Source organism: Meleagris gallopavo, chromosome 10 (genome assembly GCF_905368555.1).
Source record: "Meleagris gallopavo chromosome 10, MGAL_WU_HG_1.1, whole genome shotgun sequence".
NCBI lineage: Eukaryota > Metazoa > Chordata > Aves > Galliformes > Phasianidae > Meleagris > Meleagris gallopavo.
The window spans coordinates 18,331,918-18,353,701 of record NC_139413.1 but is presented as its reverse complement, the minus strand read 5'-3'; the positions used below and the strand labels follow the sequence as shown (position 1 = coordinate 18,353,701).

General features: G+C 37.1%; 1 protein-coding gene across 19 annotated transcripts in view; it reads right to left on the bottom strand.

The window, feature by feature from the left end:
- FUBP1 (far upstream element binding protein 1) overlaps nucleotides 1-21,682 on the bottom strand; it is a 40,849-nt gene extending 19,167 nt beyond the window's left edge. For 12 of the 19 annotated variants that reach the window (XR_014885217.1, XR_014885218.1, XR_014885212.1 and 9 more), the window contains exons 1-20: nucleotides 21,449-21,681; nucleotides 20,440-20,530; nucleotides 19,425-19,487; nucleotides 18,563-18,601; nucleotides 18,172-18,211; nucleotides 17,377-17,426; nucleotides 17,214-17,285; nucleotides 16,929-16,986; nucleotides 14,234-14,396; nucleotides 14,053-14,151; nucleotides 13,868-13,969; nucleotides 13,122-13,224; nucleotides 12,944-13,044; nucleotides 12,192-12,336; nucleotides 10,627-10,787; nucleotides 9,733-9,887; nucleotides 9,567-9,646; nucleotides 6,481-6,609; nucleotides 5,822-5,896; nucleotides 1,556-1,701 (exon numbers count right to left, since the gene is read on the bottom strand). Coding sequence is in view for 12 of the 19 variants with exons in the window: in XM_085231594.1 (XP_085087720.1) it covers nucleotides 1,556-1,701; nucleotides 5,822-5,896; nucleotides 6,481-6,609; nucleotides 9,567-9,646; nucleotides 9,733-9,887; nucleotides 10,627-10,787; nucleotides 12,192-12,336; nucleotides 12,944-13,044; nucleotides 13,122-13,224; nucleotides 13,868-13,969; nucleotides 14,053-14,151; nucleotides 14,234-14,396; nucleotides 16,929-16,986; nucleotides 17,214-17,285; nucleotides 17,377-17,426; nucleotides 18,172-18,211; nucleotides 18,563-18,601; nucleotides 19,425-19,487; nucleotides 20,440-20,530; nucleotides 21,449-21,562 (1,986 nt within the window). In the remaining 7 variants the exon portion in view is untranslated. Of the gene's footprint in view, nucleotides 1-799; nucleotides 1,159-1,555; nucleotides 1,702-5,821; nucleotides 5,897-6,480; nucleotides 6,610-9,566; nucleotides 9,647-9,732; nucleotides 9,888-10,626; nucleotides 10,788-12,191; nucleotides 12,337-12,943; nucleotides 13,045-13,121; nucleotides 13,225-13,867; nucleotides 13,970-14,052; nucleotides 14,152-14,233; nucleotides 14,397-16,928; nucleotides 16,987-17,213; nucleotides 17,286-17,376; nucleotides 17,427-18,171; nucleotides 18,212-18,562; nucleotides 18,602-19,424; nucleotides 19,488-20,439; nucleotides 20,531-20,934; nucleotides 21,127-21,448 lie in introns of those variants that run through there. The other 7 variants (XM_085231601.1, XM_085231603.1, XM_019618845.3 and 4 more) reach the window with 6 other exon arrangements.
- Nucleotides 21,683-21,784: the final 102 nt, after the last annotated feature.

Sequence of the window (21,784 nt, the reverse complement as noted above, 5' to 3'; positions counted from 1 at the left end):
ATGGCAAGACAGACTGTATTGCATGTTCTCTAATATATGCAAAGAGCCAATAAATATGCAAAGAGCAAACAGGATTTCAAGAGAATCAGATTTTTAGTATGAGCATTAGAGCAATAAGAAATTTCAAGTATATTAAAAAAAATAAAAATCAATCGATTCAAGTACTTGAGTATTTACGAAAATAGAAGTTATCTGCTCTGCAGGAAGTTCTCAACCACTCCCCATCACTCAAACAAAACAGCGTTTCAAGGACAGATGCAATTTCTGTAACTACTATGCATAACACATTGACTTTTCTACACTGAATTTTGAAGTGGACTACTTTTAACTGAAGGCTTAAGCACATTAGACTTAAAATAACTTTTATAACTAGCCTGAAAAAATCCTTAAAGTAGTTACGCAAGAACAGGTTTGAAGTATTCAATTAAAAACAAAAGTCATCTGTTGTAACAGCTGCACAGGTCTGAAACAGTGGTCACATGTAAAAGGAAATTTCACTGTTAATGCAATGGAAGTATGCCAAAAGATCACCTTAAACACATGCAGTTTTAATCAAATAGAAAGAAAATTAAGATACCAAGATTACTGTTGCTAGGCAGCAAAATACAATGAATGAAAGAGATCCTCCATCTACAACTATTCTGCAAGAGGGGAAAAACATGCTAATGACAACTGTTTAAACTCAACAAAGTTCCAAGGGGAAAAAAAATCTCATTTGTGTATACAGGTACCTTGATTCAGCGTTGTAAATCAATCCTATAATTCTTTAAATACCCACATATCCAACTTACCGACACAGGAGGTTTCATATCATTTATTGTAAAGCACAAAACAGGCATTTTAAAAGTGATAAAGAATACATTGAAAAAGTACATTTATATCACAAAGCATTGACCACATAATTGCAAATACATTTGCTGGAATGTGTACATCTACACTAATACTAAAAACAAACCATTTTTCATTTCTACACAGAAATATTACCTCCTATCAGTAGTGATAGATATTTTGTACATTTTCAAAAACACTATTTTTTTTTTTTTTAAACCAAACAAAATTAAGATCTTCATCAAGGCGTCTGCATCCATACATTTAACAAAGGTATTTTCCCCCACACAATGAAGCAAATACTGTATTGTCCACTTCTTATTATTGGCCCTGTGCAGAAGAGATACATAAGAGATACACAACAAGTTAAAGAAAATCCTTTAAATCGAGCTAACTCAGGAGTGAAGCCTTTAAGAAAGAAAAATCGGTTAATGTAAATGGTGGTGGCTTCTTGCATGGTTTTCAAAACCCTGGGAGGAGAAAGTTTTTTTCTTTTCTTTTCTTTTTTTTTTTTTTAAATTAAAATCACCAAACACACAGATATATACAGAAATCAAGTTATCACGTAAACAACATCATCTATTACTTATTCTGATAATAGTTACTGTGCTAAGAAAAAAAAAAAATGCATACTCCAAAGGTAACAAAGCAGGAGACATGCAAAAAAACATCTATAACCACTGAAACAGAAGCCAGCCAGAAAAAACACACTGAAGCAAGTTTATACCTGTGGTGCTGGAGGATGTTGTGGCATTCCCTGGGGACTCGTCTGGGCATAATATGCTGCCTGCTGCCTGTAGTACTCAGCCCATGCTGCGCTGTAATCCGGCTGACCACCTGGCGGAGCTCCAGCAGGTGCAGGAACTGCTTGACCTACAAGTGATTCACATTATATGGCTTTGCTGCTACAACAGAAGTGAAACAATTTCAGAATCTCGCTGCCTAACAAACATCACTTTGCTTACACTTCTGAACAACCTTGTGGTTGCTCCTTCTTACCTTACCACTCACTCTATTTTTAATGCAGTGATTTCCACTGAGGAACCATTAAGACAAGTTTGTCCAACTCTTGAACCACAGTCCAAAGTATAAGTGCTTATAACATCCAGTCTAAACTGATTCTGACCAACCAGTTTAAACCAAACACAAGTTAGCAGGGGAGATCACTTTCTGTCACCTACCTAGACTGACTTTATCTTGTACTGTATGGGCTGCAATACTTGATTTGTCAGAACTTCATCTGTTCATTCTCCCAGTTTTGGTTTTCTCAGTGAAATTTCTGGATTTCTGCAAATTACCTTTTTTCAAAAGAGCATTAATTTTTGTAAACCTTTATTCCAGAAGAATATAGCCCTGAAACTTCTAAACCACTGCTCAAGGCACAAGTGTCTGTAAGTATACACAGACATGCAATCTTTCCAACAAAATCAAACAGCACCTTAAAACATTTTAATAAAGGTGATAAGACTAATACATTGACTCTTTCAAAAATGTTACAGCCAAACTTAAGTCCTAAGCCATACTACTATTTCAAGAAACGTTTGTAGCAAGCTTATTTGCTTCCTTTCCCCTTACTTCAGAAAGAGCAAAACCACTCCAGTTATTACCACTACGTTCTTCACAGATTTTTATCTCAAAGGTTCTTTGCTAGTTACCAGTGAAGAAGATACCTGACTATGAACACAACCACCTTCTCTATTCAGCTACTGCTTGCACACAGCCAGAAGAGGTCCATATATATTTTCTTAAACTTCTGAAACAGAGCAATTCTTCCTACTGTAATAAACATTACGAGGTCAGAATATTTCCATTTGGAAAAAAAAGGCAGGACTGGATTGCTACCACTGAAACACTACCGTTGGAATACGACCCGCATCCACTCCCCCAACCAAACTGTTACACCTTTTCTAGTGTTCAAGGAAACCAAACCAAACCCTATCCTACCACACTACAACAAACAAATCTTAGTAAAATGCAAGCCTCCATTCTTCACCATTTTAAGACAGTGCCCCTAGTCTGATCTTCTGCTAACAAGGGGGAGCTTCCAAAGGATGAAGGCTGGAAGTTTTCAACTACAAGACCACAGAGCAGTCTTCTGGGAAATACAAGTATCAAGGATTCTAATAAACTGCTTTCTACAGTATCAGATAGAAAGGTGTTTTTTTGTTTGTTCTTGATTTTGTTTTTAATCCCAAACTCCTCAGGAATAAAAAGTGTGAGCAGAAAATGAATATCTGACACTGTGCTATCTTAAATGTCTACAAATTACAGCCTTCCATTCTCTAACCGTATCTAATATGCAGTTTTTCCACTTACACTGTTGGTATCATTAAAAAAAAAAAATAAAACCTCTCTCCATCATTTTTTAATTATACAGTAACACAAGTTTTCCTAGAAAAACTAACCAATATTTACTGAAAACCTTGAGCTGGAACCATACGTTGCCATTTACATTTATACCCTAACATAAATTACAATTTACGCTTCAGATCAGCAAGTTTAACCAAAGCTATCTTGAAAATGTGGCTATAAACCATCCCAGGATACACTCTTTCCAAGTTTCCAAAGCAATATACGCATTAACTCCTACAACGACATACAGATCATTTAGTGAAACGTGACTTCATGTTTCTTGGGAACCATTATCCTTTTATTTATGTAGTTAAATGTTTACTTGAACTCTAGCAGAGAGGAAGAAAAATAGTATGTCTTCAGTTCAAGACAACAGCACCAATATGTCTTCAAGCATTAAACTGCTGTCCTGTTAACCTGAAGTTTAAAACAAGTTTTTAAATGTACGACTTAGGGTACTACGAGACAGAAGGCTTGAGCCACCTACAAGACACACATACAGTAACTTACCAGTGTGCATAAGCAATTTCATTAGCTCTTCAGTCTTACTTTTAATTGTATTTGCTACTCAAAGCAATAGTTCCTGAGCAAAACAAGGGTCTGAAAAACAGGACGGACCTTGCCACTATGTTTGTGAGTTGGTAACAGGTAACTTTCAAGCCACTGTTATTACAAGCTTAAAAATCATAGGCAAAACACATGTCCTCTGTGATTAGCTGTGTCCTATTAATCAAGTAGAAAGTCACTTAGGAAAACAGCATTCCAGTTTTCATTACAATATTCAGAGCATTTTAGTTTTCAGGTCACTATATGAGAAAAATCCATAGCATTAGTTGCAGTATCACATGAAACTTGTTTAGCTTAGCACCACCATGAGCTTATCACTGGCTTATCAATATAGTCTTCTCCAGTTGCAGAACTAAAACTATTTGGGCTCTGCACCCACGTTTCAGTTCTATTACCTGAAACAGCATATGTACAATTTTTTAATAACAACCATGTAATAATCTGTGCTGTGAGAAATCTGAAATGGAATCCAAGAATGACCCACAATTCTAAAAGCATTCTGAAATCACAGAAGCAGAAGGCATTTATGATTTACAAACTCAGGCAAAGACTCAGAAAAAAAAAATGAAGATCAGAACTTCATGTTTTACCTCTTACTTGATTTTTGTTAGAATTTATCCATTTTCAATTCTAAGAACAATTCTTTACATTTCCTAACATCGTCTTCTTAGAGTTAAGACTCCTTTTTGGACTTGCTCCCAGAGCTACCCGCCACCTTTCAAGCCAGTATTTGGTTAGAGCAAGTGCAAGAGTACTGCAATCCTCACTTTGCTTTTCAGAGATAACAAATCAAAAAGATGGCAGAGCTACTGCTAATAAATCAAATTACTCTTAATTTAAGGGCAATTAAAAAAAGCTCTGGTACCTTGCATTGACCATGTGAGCTGTAGTAACTGAGACAGCAAACTTAAACAGTTAACCACCACCAGAACCAAACCAAACAATAACAAAACCAGTTAAATGAAACTGGAAGAATGTTCATTACCTCTTGAAAACTGAGAGTTTCAAAGTTCAATTTTTACATTTTGATACACAATTCTTGAAATAACATCCATCTTTAAATATCTTTAAATATGCTACACCAAAATAAGAATAAAGGTAGTTATATCTTGGCAAGTTGAGATCAAGTTGGTTGCACATTGGTAGGAGGAACTAAGCATGTTATTACTCCTAACTCCAAAGCTTTTAAAATATTTTACTGAAGAAAAGGGGGTGCCATACAAAGAGGGGGAAAAGAATTAAAAAAAAATCTGTCCCAGTAAAATTAAACAAACAAAAGAACTCCCAACAAACGAAAAACCAACAAATAAATCAGATATCCTCTTACACAAATCTACACTATGTATAGTAAACATGAGGGATCAGTACAGTCTAAACATGTACATACCAGAATTTACCGCGATTTAAAAGATAGCACTTTCTGCCAATGCACAAGATCGCATATTCTCTCTCTAGTTAGAGAGTCAGTGATGGAACCTTAAATTGTAAATGTAAATACACTTTGCTTCTTAGAAGTCAGGCTGATCAAACTATTTTCAAGAAGCTTGCAACAATATACAAACTTCAGTTGAAAGCACAACTTAAATGCTGCAAAGCAAAAGCTATTAAAAAAGCACATCACAAAAGTGAAAGCTAGTTATGACTTTAATACTTTGATGACAGAAAGCAGAATAAGCAGATGGAAGTTAAGTGAAAGCATATACAGCAAATCTACTGAACGCCAAACCCAACATTTTCATTAAAAAACAAACCAGACCTCCAAAACGTGCTTGAAAATATTCTAAAATACTCAAAATTTTAAGCACCTAAAAATCATTTCTCCCAGTGATCAAGTACAGACATCTTTAAGCAGGTTTTTTGCAATGCTCATTACTGGAATTAATACAATTAAATGCCTTCACTATTATTTTCTGCTTTTCTTCCAAGGTTCAGGGTTTCAGTGCTATAGTTTAGGGGACAAGTCCATAATGCATTTTTCTTTAACTAAGAAAAATAAATCTCATCAAATGAGACATGAGACATGCAGATCTCCTACAACATCCTACCACAAAACAAGAAAAATATGCACACATACCCATTTTTTTGTAGTATTCCTCCCATGCCTTTGTATAGTCAACCTGCCCTGCTGGTGCTGGGTTTGGCTGATCTCCTGAATTGAGCAAGAAATAAAGGTTTAAATAAAATGACTAATTTTGGTTTTATATAACAATTTACAATCAGATGAATTTTTTAAGCAATAATCTCAATATTATTCAAATCCTTCACTAAAAGCCTGTGTGAAATAAGCTGCTATAAATGCAAACAATTCAGAAAAGTGTACACACTCACAGTATAAAATGCTAATTAAAATGCATTAAGCCTCTAACTATTTAATACACAACTTAATACAACAACTATAATTTCCTTAAAACCACAGGAAGTGAGGCAACTGTTCAAGCAAATGGCAATTAACTGGCTCGTTCCATTTTTAATTCTGACTGACCACACTATAAAGATGCAAATTAAACTAGACTAAGCAGCAGGAAAACTATGTGTTTGAAGTTACAAGACAGAAAAGACTACATTCATTAATGCTGATATAACAAACAGCAACACTGAAAGCTGTGAACAATATTCTTCTAAGAAAACAATTTACCTTACAATAAGTTTACCCAACATACAAAGACAATAGAAAATTATGGCACATCTACACCCACAGGAATGAGAAACTTATCCACTTTACTGAGCAGCTACCTTGTCCGTTGGTTTGGGTTGTAGCTGGTCCACCAGGAGGGGCTGCAGGTGGTGGCTGTGCTTGCTGCTGATAATAGTGAGCATAGTAAGCTGCCCATGCTGCTGAATTAGGATCTGTTCCTGGCTTACCTATGAAATCAAATACAGCACTTATGAAAACAGTGCTCTCAATTAACTCTGTCCTAGGCCATATTTTCCTCCAAAGAAAAATCCATCTAATTAATCATGTCAGCCTTCTATTTTTCCTTTCTAGCACAAGCTTTCTATCGAGTTTTGTATAAGTGCATTGTATAAAGCATATTTCACAAGACTGCTACAGCACCATGTACTAATTTTTTTAAACAGAAACATATTAAAAATTATTTAAGCAGTCATGTTACTAAACAGCTGCAACAATGAATCATTCTACTACCAAACTTCAATGATTTCACTCTCATTATAGCCTTGCACCCACAATACTGGCAAAAATCAGGCAACTGCAATGCTTTTCTTTTTTTTTTTTAAACAGTAAAATACAGAAACACAGTATTTTAAGAACCTGGATTCCCATACGTGGCTATAAAGCATCACTGTTTACTTACAGCTTTTTAGTAAAACAAATGATTGCAACATTCGCATCTTCTGTGGCTATTTCCATGCTTCCCTTATTTTTAACTACATCTAGGTAGGCCAATGATGTTGCTTCCTAGAGTCTTACTTCTCTAACGTTTCTCACATATAGCCTGTAGGAACAGTTATTCTTCTTGCTGAATCACACAGAGATTGATTACATTAACACACTGGCAATCCACAAAAATTTCATATCTGCTATTAGAAACCATGATGTTCTATAACACAATCAGCTCCCTTTAGTATGATTTGCATCCTTGAAGAACATAAGTAACTGCAAATAATTGGGGCCAAATGATGAAAAATTTCACATAAGAACACATATACAAATGACATTTTAGGAGAACAACTATGGGAATGAAAATATGTTTTCCCCAAACCAAAAATAGGTAAGTAAGTGACTGACTGAAGAGAAAGAAGAAATCCCCTGAGAAAAAACATCAGAGATGTGAAAACCAGAACACAACAAATTTCATGCAGTATTGCATTAAGCAGTCAGATGTAACCAGTCAATATGCATACAGTAGTATCAGCATATAGAAAGCAAAGTTAAGAGTTGGCTTCTCCCCTTTTAAACTACACTGCTAGCTTTGACAACTGTGGATTTAAACAATATTATTATACTCTGGGGCTGTGCTTAACTTTTCTGAGGAGACTGTCAAAGGAAAACCTACCACGTGTTCACTGCAGAAATGCTTCCACACAAGAGAAGAGTTGCATACTCAGCTTAACATGTTACAAAACATAAAAGCAGAAGGAACCACATCTATCAAACAGCTTGCATGGATAAACACAGAACAGTATACTCATGACAGATGTAGCCAATACTACACAGCCTCATTTAACACAGAGCTAATGTGTAGGATTCTAAGGTTACTTGGAAATAGCAAATAAGCGATTGCTTGGTTCCACCCCCCACCCCTTGCCTTTTATAGCTATTTCTCCAGAACAGAAGAACACAATGTGCAGTTCACCGAATTTCCAAAGAATCTGACTGTAGTAACTAGCTCCACTACCATGCAACAATACAAGCATGGCATGGAGAAAGAATCTGGGGAAAAAAAAAAAGACAACACCAAAAAAATGACCCATTTGTTGTGTTGAAATGAGTGACTGTGGACACCTGTATAGAAATTGTTCAAGTAAAAGCTAGTCAAAAGAAACACCAACGAAAACTGCACCAACGAAAACCTCGTTAGATTTATAAGTCAAGTATTTACCTGAAAAACAGCAATAAAATTATCCAGACAGGTATTTGCCATTTTTCTTAATAAAGCCATGAAAATGTGGTAACGAAAAAGACCAACTTTTTGGCAGTGGTTTTGGATTAAATGACAACCAGTAGGCTGAGACTTCAAGTCAAGTCACCCTGAATCATTCTACTTTCAAGTACTGGCAACAGGCAATTTAAATACAAAACAGAACGCATGCAAAATTACCATATAAGTTCAGGAACTGAATCTACAGATGGTTCTTTGCCAAGAGCAGCTATATAAAAGACTTCAATACAAACAAAGTCTAGCTTGTAACATCCTCCTAAGTCCTATCTTTTTGCACTCGTTCCAGGATCGGTGGCTATCAGAAAATGATGTATTCCGTTTTAACAAAAAAGGAAACTGAAATCTTTCAGCTGAAGTTCTGAAGAATGCCTGCCTCAAACAAATGAGGTACAAGTGACTCAAGCATCTAGCCTTACCATGCCTTCTGTGACTGCAGTTGAGATTCCCCACTTGCTTTAGTCCAACCAAAGGATGTAACTTAAAAGCAGGAGACTAAAACTTCAGGAAGTTGTAATTAAGAAAAAACTCCTGATTTTGACAAAGATAAACAGAAATAGAAAAAACAGATCCTACAAAGATGCATTTCAAAGAAAATACAAAACTATTATAAGCAAAGCCTCAAAATACATAATCCTATGTACTTTTACTGTATTAAAAACAGTGCAACAGAAGTTTTATTCCTCAAAAACAACTGAACAAAATATATTTGTACCAGACTCTGAAGAGCAATCTCATATAGGTCAACAAAAGCTAGAAATACACAATACAGCATACTGTTCAAAGTCAGGATCAGGGAGGCTGTTTAAAATAAAAGAAGAACTCATTGAGTACTGAAAAAGAAAACATTCTCATCAAAGAACTTTATGTAACAACATAAAAGCTCATCATATTCCATTACAAGAAAAAATGGATGGATTTGCACAAAAGCAGATAACCAAGCACCTCACAAGAAGCATCATAAACTGGGATGCAAGATCAATAACATTTAATGAAGAAGCACATTCCAGCTCTAACAACCACATTTCAACATCTCAAGAAACTGGGAAAGTATAAACCATACATAAACTGACCATCTGTAAAGAAAACCTTTCAGATTTACCAGTGAAACACACGTATTAAGAATGCATATACTTGTAAGGACAAAACAAATACATTCGAAGTTTACCACGCTACAGTAAACTGCGCTCCATTCCCTACCTGGATCTGGTGGATTTGGTGGCTGCCAGTGCGGATAAGCATTTCCCCATCCTTGTGGAGCATACGGAGCTGGAGGACCACTAGAAAAGACCAAGTAATAGAATAAATTGAGAACCAGACTCAGGGTCACATTGCAAAGAAGAAAGCTCGCTGAAGCAATACTTACTGAGGTGCTGGGCCAGGAGGCCCTGGATTATAAGGAGCTGGGTTATATGGTCCCATGGGAGCACCAGGGCCTGGTGGCCCAGGGGGTCCATGTGGGCCAGGAACAACACCATGGGGTCCATGTGGAACAGGTGGACCCAATGGATTTACCGGACCCTGTAACAGAAATAGCACACTGATGAAAATAAACCCAGAGTAAGGGCTTTTCTGCAGCTTAGGTGTATAAATACGAACAATTAAAGAATGGCATCTAAAAGGTCTGATGGCTTTTAAATTTCCTCGGAGAACATGGTCTTTTTGGCAACGTTTAATTAGGTTAACAAATAGAGTTAAATCATTACTTCCACAGCTGCTCTAAGTTGCATTTATTTCAGTTTTCTTGATGAAGAAAAATTTTAGAAAAACACTGATTTTTCCACAAGTTGAATTAAAAAAAAAAAAAAAAGACGATGACAAAGCAAGACCATCAGTGTTTTAAAATACTGATGTATCTCAATCTGGCTATCACAATGATTATACATCATTGGTAAGGTCAGGTTCAAAAACCAGGCAGTAAGCTTTTTTACCTGCACATACAGACATACAAAAATACAGTGTTATTTAAGAATTAAAACTGTAACTGAACATACCAAGACTGTATATTAAGAGTGGAATACTAAACAAGGAGTTTACTAGTTTTAAGAAAATGAAGGATATCTTTGAAGTTGTCAAGTACGCACAAAGCAGGCATATTCAACAACTTACCACTACAAAAATAAACTTTACTTAAGTATCAACACAGACACAATTCATTATCAACCAACCAAATACCTGATAAAGTAATTTGGAAGTGAAATAAAAGGAAAAAAATCTCACAGGAGACCAATTGTAGAACAAAATATACTTGAACGCTCACCCCAATCTTTTCTTCTATAAGTTGCCGTGCATAATCTATTTGCTGGGGTGTTCCACGGATAGTAAACATCTTCATGTTTGGATCTGCATTAGGAGGAGGATTTCTTTGAAGTTCTATTCTAGCACCAGACTGTTGGCTTATGCTTTTAATAGTTTCACCACCTATAATGAAACAGACAACTTCTATAACATTAATGCAGTAAGTGAAAATACTAAGATTCAATCAGAACAGAAAAATCATCTGTAAGGAAGTTTAAAATAAAGAACCGAGAAGTCACTTATGCATGAGTCATATAAGAGCACTTTAAGAGCACATTAAAAAGTCTTTTCACTGTACCTAAAGTATTGGTTGCAATAAATCAGTAAATATGATTTAAGACAATACTGTTACTTAAAAAAACATCAAACAGCAAAGAACTCTTCCTATGTTGTTCACTTCTTTTTCCACTCATGTAAAGACATAACATTATTATTAGTCACAAACAGCAAACAGTACCTGCAGTTATCATTGAGTACAACTGTAAAGCCTTATCCTGTTATAAAGCAGTAATTAGATTACAAAACTCCTTAGAAAATGAACATATGGCAATGTTTGTGTTTTTTGCAGTGCACTACAAACAGAAATACAAATAGCCCTAAACCAGCTCTTCCCGTTAGAGAATTCTAAGATATCTGTATCATTAGTAGAAACAAAAGTTTCAAAACAGGTCCTTTGGCATTAAATAAATAAAATCAACCTGTTTGGTCAAGAACTGAACTACAAAAGAAGATCAGCATTTACAAGCATACACTAACTTAAAAAAATGAAATTCTATGAGAAGTGATAAACAGCAAAGAAATTGTCACAGGATTTCACTGCAAAAGATCTTCACCATAATGTCTGAAAATCTGTTTTAGAGTGGATTACAGATGCAGTAAGACTAGGCTGATGAAACAAATTCAAATGCAAGTTAAGTAGAATACATGTTTAAGAGTCTAGCAAACACTACAAACGTAGCTTAGTATTTATCACTGTTAAATATGTGGGTTAGAGAAATTGACTGCTTGATTTTTAGCTACTGAGGTTTGTTTTGCTGAAGAGAATCTTTCCTACCCAAAGACTGATAGTGCTAGGACAAGGGATAATGGTTTTAAACTAAAAAGGGAGATTTAGATTAGACGTTAGAAGAAATTTTTTTAAAATTATTATTTATTTTTTTATTTTTTTAACTGAGAGGATGGTGAGGCACTGGCACAGGCTGCCCAGTGAAGTTTTGGATGCCTCATCCTGAACACCTGGAGGCATTCACGGCCAGGCTGGATGGGGCACTGGGCACCTGATCTAGTGGTTGGCAACTATGCTCATGTCAGGGGATTGAAGTGGATGATCTTTAAAGTTCCTTCCAAATCAAGCCATCCTATGAAAAGAATATTACAGGTGCTGTAATTCAGGACTGTGTTGCTATGCTATATACAGAACCACATGCAGAAGCTTTTCTTGAAGCACCTCATTAGTATGGCTATTTATAGAAACAGAAAGAAAATTATTTTAACACACAGATGCACATATATGTAAAGATACGTTGCCTTTGCCAATGATTAATCCAGTTTTGCCAGTGGGAACAATAAAATTGAATTCCTGTAATCCACCAGGAGGCCCCATGTTCCAGTTGCCTTGACCTCTACCCCTTCCTCTACCACCGGGTCCTCCTGGTCCACCAGGGTTACCAGCCTAAAAACAAAAAGCAACAAATTAGCATATTTATGAAAATTACTGCAAAACAAATCATTTATGTCAGCTGGTTACTTGCTTGGAATAATCACATCATTTGTTCAGAAATGATCTGATGTTTTACAAAGTTCTGATAAAGTAGAATCTTACAAAACACCTGAATTATGTTTTACATGTTTTTACATAACTCTGCATATCAAAAGATTCCTCATCTTTGAAATGGAAAGGATAAACTAAAAGAGCAAAAAGTTTCAAATGTACAAAGATACAATTTCTGAAGATGTAGTGGCAAGGCCTATCTCATGAAAAACAGTTTTTAAGCACTAATTTCAATTAAAGGTAACAGCATACTGGCTGCTAAGACGACACAACAAACAAAGCAACTCTAAAACAGAGATCGACTGCTGTTCTGTCTTTGAATCAGTATTACCAGTGCCAACTTGATTACCAAAACTGCAGCTGTAAAAGCAAACATTCATATCTCAGACTTAACTTTGAAGGAAATTCAGATGATGCCATTACCATTTTTCTTGTTACACACTATTTTTAACAGAGGGTTTCTAAAAGCCAAATAGCAGATATGAAATAATATTAAGTATTACCCAACCTGAACACTCCGAAGGAGATCTGTAATAATTTCTGCAGCATGTTGACATCTGTCAGGAGGCCCTGTGATTTGGGCTATTCTATCAGGAGTTGTTCCATCATCTAGAATAAAAATGAACAATTCCAGTATATGTAATCCATAAAACTCATTCACAATAGCATACAGATTCATTACCAACCTGGCTTAAATTGGATCCTAACACCAGCATCATTCTGTATCTTTTTTATCATCTCTCCATTTCTTCCAATTACAATACCTACAGCAAACCGTGGTATTGGAACCTTAAACAAAATTAAAGGTAAACATATTAGAATGGTAAACTAAGGCAGGACCTATGCCACTTCAGGCTTTTTGAAGAGTGATTTTTTTATTTTTTAACATCACCTATCAAGCCACAAGCTCAATAAATAATGGAAGAAAAAAAACATAAAAGAGAAGGAAATCCTCTGCACTGCACATTCTTATAATGGCAGAAATTGCAGGGGAAAGTACGTTTTCCATAAGCAAAGAGCATGAAGTTCTAATGGGCCTAAATAGCAGATTTCAGTAGGTGTAACTTTCAACTTCACCTCTGATGAAGTTATGAGTTCAAAACTTGCGTAACAGGTGGAATTAAATATTCTAATGTCTAAACTCCAATTTCTGTAATGACATCCATCATTATATACCATTATATACTTAGCCATAAAACTTACTTGCTCTCATTTACAAGACTTAAATTCGCCAGCTAACTGAAGTTCTTCAGAACTGTTGGTAATAAAACGAATACTGCACACTATTTAAAGGCAAAACTTAAGCAATTAGCAAACACAAACTACCGTTACTTTCAGAATCTAGTCAAAAACTTTCAACAGTATTAATCACTTTAACATTTTAACATTAACATCTCAAAATACAGTGAACAAGTTTTTCAACCATGCTTACGTCTATCCCTTCATTTCCTCCTATTCGTGACCCATATTCGTTGCGCACCTCTCTAAAGCCACCTTGATCACGAATTAACTCCAGCACCATTTCCTTGGCTTGCTAAAAACACAAAGAAAGTTCATTTAGGCACTGCAACATCAGCACAGATTTTCAAATCTTCTGAATTCTGAAGGATTCCTTACTTGAACTTTATAAGGGTCTCCAGTTATTCTAAGGGGCTTGTCAGCACCAGTGTTCTGTGGACCATCTTGAATCATGACCATTTTGACACCTGCTCGCTCCTATTCAACAAAAGGGAGGTCAATACTCACTCAAAACCAGATCTAATATTACCACACACTTAAAAAACAGACACATATATACCTGTAATTGCTTAATTGTCTCTCCACCTTTACCAATAACTAATCCTGCTTTACTTGCTGGAATCATAATTTCTTGGACTGCGTTTCCAGGTCCATCACCATGATGAAAGCCAGGTGCAGGTCTTCCCTTTTCAACTATTTGATCAAGTAATCTTTTTGCTGATCTGTGAAGGAACATACATCCTTGTAAATACACTTAGTCCTACAATTATTACTTGCCCGTGTCTGTTCTCCTTAGAAGAAATAAAATTAAAAGATCTTAGACCCCTTTATGCACTTAAGTTTCAGAAATGCATCAATGATACCTGCTGCTTCATAAACATATGCTTCACAAGACACCGAGCGCCCCCCCCATGTAACTTCCTTTAAGGCCTTGAAAGAAAAAAAAAGTAGTAATCTGGTATCAACCATGATGCAGCTCTCTTAAGGGAAGTGTTTTTAATCCTTTTCCCAGGTCCCTTTCCAGTGTGTATTCTAGCATCAAAATGCACAACACACCTAACAGCTTCTTTAACAGTTAAAGGGATTATATCTCTGCTGGACGATGATTTTTGCCAAGTTTGTGCAAGTTAACCATCATAAAGATCACTATCTCCTAACAAGCTGGGTTAGGGCAACCCCAAGCACAAACACAGGCAAGGTGGAGAATGGACTGGAAGAAGTTCTGAAGAGTACTGGTTGATGTTAAAACTCACTGAGTCAGCCATACACATGTGGCTTTTTAGGCTGCAAGCACATCCTGGGCTGCATCAAAAGAACCATGACTAGCAGAATGAGGGACGCAATTCTTCTCCTCTGTTCTGCTCTCACAAGACCCCACATAGGGTATTGCATTCAGTACTGGGGACATGGATCTGTTAAAACAGGTCCAGAGGATGATCAGAGAGCGGGCAGTTTCTCAGGAAAACATTCCAATGTATCAAACAACAGCTAGGCTGAAAGGACTGTCTTTTAGTTATGTATCTGCAGTAATTGTACACACACAGATTTATCCTGAACTGCTCACAGGCTGAAATTTCAACTCATTCACATTATCAAACTAATTCTTTCATTCTGCTTGATCAGGACAAGCACAGAAGGGTCTATAAATTACAAGGATCCAAGTCATCAAATCCATGGGGTTTTGTTTGTTTGTTTTACTGAACAACAACATACATGGCTGTGCAAAAAAAAAAAAAAAAAAATCTAAACTGCACAATGTGCAGCTAAACTGAGAAACACCAGGAATGTCAAAAGGCTCTCTGCAAAATTATCATCAGCCAAAAAATTTCTGCAGAGGAAGCACAGTCACCTTCACCCTAAGAAATAAGGAAAAATTCAGTAAATTTTTTACCACAACCTTAAGAAACTAATGACAAAGTCATGCGGTAGACTTAAAAGCACCCCAACATCCCAAGATAGTTCCTTTACCAAATACAGAAGTAAATGTTGCCCCTCAAACATAACTATTTTGCCTGAATTACATACAGAAAACTTAGTTCAGGAAAAAATGATGGAAACCTCATCCTTAAAAATATTATTAAAACCTTCACCGTTTACTTGAGGAATTGACATAGCCACAGTTTATTCTTGCCCAGTGCATTAAAATCACAAAACACTAAAGTTTATTCTAACTTTACTCTTAACTAATCAAGTAATTAATTTGGGCAACCTAGTGTGACAGAACTTTTTCTTTCACCTACAAGCAGCTAGTTTTAGAGCATTTTATGCTAACACTTACAAACAAGGTAAAAGAAATAAAGACTACAATAAACCTAGCATATACAATAAACCAGTACAGTCATAGTTGCTTTTCAATTCTGCATGAAATGTAAGGATATTGGCACTTCTAACCATTACAAGAAAAGCAGACACCTCACATACAGTCAAGTGCCAGAGTAAAATCATTATTACAGCACTAACACCAGCTACAAACTCTTCCTTATAACACATGAGCCGAATAGACTATAATTAGAAAGGAAACTCCCATAAAGGAATGGCATTACAAACAGCAGCATACTTAGCTGCAAGGTACAAGGTGAATGCCATGCTGCTTTAACAATGGAACAACACGTAGCTGTAGGCCTTACCTGAAACTATAAAGTGGGAGCAGCTAATGAGGCACTACCAAGAATACTGACGCAGCTAAGATCATTCCTAGCCAAGCCAAGATAAGCAAGTCTTCAAGTAAGCATAAAACTTCTGTCCCAGTAAAAAATGACTTTGCTGTCACCTTCTCCTTTCAACACAGGAATGCTGAAGTGTGTTTTGCTGATTGGCATCACTTTTGTACCTCTGATTACACAGTTTACACCACATACTTCAGAACTGTCAAACTGCACTTTGAGTAACCCCTTCTCTGAAGCATTACTCTTCACCTAAATCTTTTGAATTGCAATTGAGTTTCATTTTTTGCATATTAGATTTTTGTTTTTTATCATTCAGTTATGCATTTCATCCTCAAGAAGCGTACAATTAGATAAACACTACCAAAAACATGTTTTGGACTCAGAAATTTAAGTTTAGTAATTACATACATACTTCTGTCTTAAAACCACAAATATGCTGAGGGATCTGACTGCAGTATCAGGGATTCTGTACATAGTTAGCACTAGATGGCCTCTTGAATGGAAACAAACAGTACCTAAACATTACATTTAGATCTAAAAAATGTACTGCATATTTAAGTATGAATATCAGGAATTTATTTTACTTACTGAACAGATTCTGGGGTTCCAGTTAGCATGCATGATCTTTCAGGCAGGCCCCCACTATCTAGGGTTATAAAATGAAATCAATTTAGCAGTCAGGAAGAGTTGATGAAGCTAGACATAATACATAAACTGGAAGGTCACTGAAGTAAAGAATTCTTTTTATTACATTACTTTGTGCTTCTTTAATCTGTGATAACCATGATTAGCACATGAATTAAAATGTACCTTAAATGAAGGTATGGATGAAGGCAACCAGACAAAAAAAAAAAAAAGCAAACAAATAGTTACCAGGTGCAATCTGTATTTTACATCCTGACTCTTGCTGTATGCGTGAAATCTGCTCTCCACCTCTGCCAATGACTTGGAGAAAGAAAATAGAGAAAGATATTTGCATTAACAGCATCTGCTAAAAATCCCTCACTATAATGCAGTACTGTAGTCAGATACTTACTGAATCCAACCATTCCATCTGGAACTTTGTACTCCTCTGTCATCACAGACCTGTAGAGTAAGTTAAATCAAACAAAGACAATGAGCATACAGAGACCAAATTTAGAAATAACATCCCATTAAACTGGAGGAAGGAAGTCAGCGTCCCAATCATTGACTTGGCATTCATGCTTCTCACTAACTTTGAAAGTCACACACAAGCATAGTGGCAAGCAAACTAAGAATATTCAAATGTGACCAGAACAAATTTAACATGAGTCAATTGATTCTTTCCTTTATTCTCTTTATTAACTGGCATGGAGTATAGAAAAGGCCAGTGTATTATTAAAACAGTTTCATCTATATGTCCCTCAACGGCAAAGGACAGAATACTTTGGATGCACTTGTTTAGGGACAAGTAACAAAAACTTAAGTTGTACCAAAAGTAGCTGACAATGATAAGCTGTTTTAATTCTACCCCTATTTATTTTTTGAATCTATTACAAGACAGCACCAAGCTCCTTTCCCTTTAGATCTACTTCCAAGTTTTGGTAACACTACTAAGGAAAAGCAATTCATTTTCCTCCTACTATTTTTGATGCAGAGCATTGGCTGCCAAGAAAAGACAGACAGCAAGATATTACCAGATGCATTTTAAAGGTTTGGCGTGGGAATGCTGCAGCTAAATTTCAGTGTATGACACAAACATGGAGTAACTGTTTTATGCATCGATATCACTTTTCCAAAAGAATTTCTTGAAACTGCTTTCTTTCAGTACAGTGGAAAACTTTACGTAAGATGTAGCATTAACTCTTACCTTTGCTGTTGATGCATTGGTGGTAGCTGATTTCCAAAAGCTATAAAGCAAGTTTTGAAAATTAATTTCAAGACAATACTATATTTTACAGCTTTTTTGTTTGATAAAATTCATCCGCACAGATGTCTGTCCAAACTGAGTATTTAAGAAGTCTTATCAAGAAGTTTAAAAATGTAACAAAAATATTCTCAATTGTTGCTAATATATCCTTTTCAGTTTTACCAAGCAGATTTGCACAGCTTCAAAAAAGGAAGGTATAACTCCCCCAGCCATTCTTTTGATCTCACTGATTAAAGTAGCACCTACCAGAACACAGTTTGAAACTGTCATTCTGAAAATACTACACTTGTTTAGAATTTTTTTTTTTTCCAACAAAATAAAAACTACTTACAGTCATTCTGAGGAGCAACTTTCTTAGCATCTGGTTGATCTGCAAAATTAAGATTTTTTAAATATTTTGCCAAGAAATTCAAGAACTGTTAACACCTTTTAGAGTGAAGTGCAACCTTCCAGTGTATTTTAGTCCCCCTTTTTTATTTTTCCTTTTTTATTTTTCTCCAATTTCAGGGAGTTGATCATCTGAATAGAAGAAAGAATCTCACGAGCACTCAGCACTTGGTTAGTACAGCTGAAAAGATGTTAGGTTTTTCTGTATATCTATTCAGTAGTTAAACAAAAGGTGGAGTTTTTAAGAACACACAGTAGATCGCTCAGATACCCAGTCACTGAAACTTAACTAAGACAAGGAACAAAGTTTAGGTCTGTTGGTTGCTCAAGCTAATGATGCTTCTATAATTTAAAAAAAAATCCATACAAAAACTAACAACAATTTAAAGAAAAAAATTCTGACAATGACTACAAGTCTAGATCAAACATTTGAAAACACAACAGTATCACATAGCAATGCAATCTCAACCTGGATGTTGGAACAAAACTCCTATCAAATATCAAGCATTTCATAGCATAAAACTTCAAAAATAAAAAAAAAGCAGATTCAAAGCAACTACATCACTACCATCCAAATCCTTTTTGTACAGTAAAGGAATAAAAGGCATAATTAACCTTTATCTGAAAGGATAGACTTCAGATGCTTCCTTCCCACCCCAAAATATAGGTTATATGAACCACCATAATTTATGTGCAGCAAAAATTCAAGACACATATTCCAAGAAATATTTGTGTCTATCCAGAAAGATCCACTAGTTTATGTCATGTTTACATACTAAACACAGGTAATAAATAAAAATTCCTGCCTTTAAAAGGAGAGGGCATTCCCTCCCAGTGTGTTGTACTGCTCGGACTTGTCCAAGAGCCATCTACACATAAAATAAAAAGAATACATTACATATATCATCTGAAGCATCATTAGCTCATTTTTGTATATTAAAAACCTCACCATCAATAGAAAAAAAACTTTATTACAGGCCACAAGAACTCCTGATATAAAGCCTTAGTTACATTCTGTAGACTGAGTTTCAATCCTCTCAAAGGAAAAAAAAAAAAAAGCATTGCCCTTTTGTAAGACCTACGAGAACATTTCAACAAGTTCAGAGATTTCTTTCCATATTTTAGCCAGGATTTTGTGAGTTTACTAAACATATCAAACCCTGTTCAGTTAAAACTGGCTGCTTAGTAAGAGACAGAAGAGGACACACACACACACTTCAGGAGAAATCTTTATTACAGTATAAAAGAAATTCAAAAATTTGCGACAAACTAGGAGACTTAACTATGATCTAGTATATATTATATACTTTAACATTACACTAAGTGAAAACGTCTACAAAGTAGAAAATTTACCTTTCCTGTCTTTTTTTAAAGTCCTATGCTTTTACAATAAAATTCATTAATACTATTAATTGAACCTGTGTGGTAATAAAGTATATGAAGCAACCCAAAGAATGGCCACTTCTCATTCTAATTGCCATTCGGAAACTGCAATCTGTCACATGTAACAAACAGAAGACTTCAATAACATACCTGTAACAAGCGTTTCTCAGCCACAAAATTATCTGTCCCCCTCCCCAGCACTCATTTTTTTCTTAATAGTTTTTAAGCCACACTCTAAAGTATTTTAAAGCAGGCTTATGCGGTTTAAAAGAAGTTTCCCCATTGAACTGAAAATGAAAAAGCATGTCATGATCTATAAACGGAACAAAATGCTTTTCTATTGTGCTATGGAAAACAAAACAAAAAACAGCACCTGAAATCTTTCTGGCACCCTGGCCACACTGAGTAAAAATAAATGCAGCAGTAAAGAGTGCATACCTCCATCCTCGAGAGGTCTTTTTTGTCCTCCATAACCGTAGTCATTGGAATTCATGGATGTACCAGCATCTCCCCCAATTTTTGCTGCAATCTAAACAAAAGGCAGATGTGAGGGAAAAAGCAACAACAAAAAGCAGGTCTTCTGAACAACATTAAGGTCGTCATATGATACAAACTACAATGACCCAAAACAAGTAAATGGAAGGCTGCTGCTAAAACAGCTCTGCAAAGAGAGGTTAATTTTTTAGTGTATTCCAGGAGACCGCGGTCATCCTTTAACACCAAAGCTTTCTATATTATTTAATCTGTTAAACAACCCCTACTCTTCAAATAATAAAAACTTTTTTTTCCCCCCTGTATTTCTCCTAAAAGGGGCTTTTCCTTTCCTGCCCGTTCTTCAAGAAACACTGCGGCACGTCGAAGAGCTTGACTGCTGGGGCCAGTCCCGACTGCGCCAGCTCTTCAAACGTTGCCCAAACCGCGATCGGTTATTACCGGACGAGGCGAAAATTTTGCCCGAGAATTCATGAAAGCATCGCCCGTAGCGCAACAACTACAAAGGGAACTTCGGGCTGAAGAATTTCCGAGTCGCAGCCCTCAGTCCGCGCCTTCCCAACCGGTCTGAGCAGGTCGGCGGGCAGCGCGGGCGCCTCGGGGGACACAATACGGGGCCGAGCGCGGAGCCGCCCTCTCGCGCCGAGCCCGGGCCGCGATAAGGCGCCGCGCCCGCCGAGATTTCGCCTCCCCTCAGGCCCTACGGCAGCGCGGAGCTCCGCGAGCAATGGCGGAGCGGAGGCGGCCGGAGGCTGACCGGGAGACCTTTCGCCGCCTCGAGGAAGGCGGACCGGCAGCGCGGAGGGAGGTGTTGGCATGGGACGACGCCGCTCCCACCGCGCCGAGAAGCTGGCGGAGGGCCCCTCCTCACCGCCCCCCCGAGCTCAGGCGCCGAGGCCTGGCCGGGAGCTGCCCTGGGCACCCATTGATTTGCAGAGCCACGTTCCTCACACACCTGCCTAGCTCTCTGCAGCGCGTCTTTAAAGGCATCGTTCACTCCTCCACCTCCACCGCCGCCTCCCCCGGGTGCACCCGAAGCAGGAGGGGGCACCGTGGAATAGTCCGCCATACTCGCTCCGCCACCGCTTCCTGCCCCGCTCGCTGCCTGCCAAGAAAGAAAGAAAATGGCGGCGGGCGGGAGCCTTTCACATTCCTGCGCTGCATCGTGCTCGGGGAGGGGGGAGGAAGAGCGGGAGAACCTCGCGAGACCTGGGGCGGGGAAGGGCGAGATTTCATCGGAGGCGCGCGGCCTTGCTCTTCAGAACCGCCGGCGGGGCCTCCAGGGGGTGCC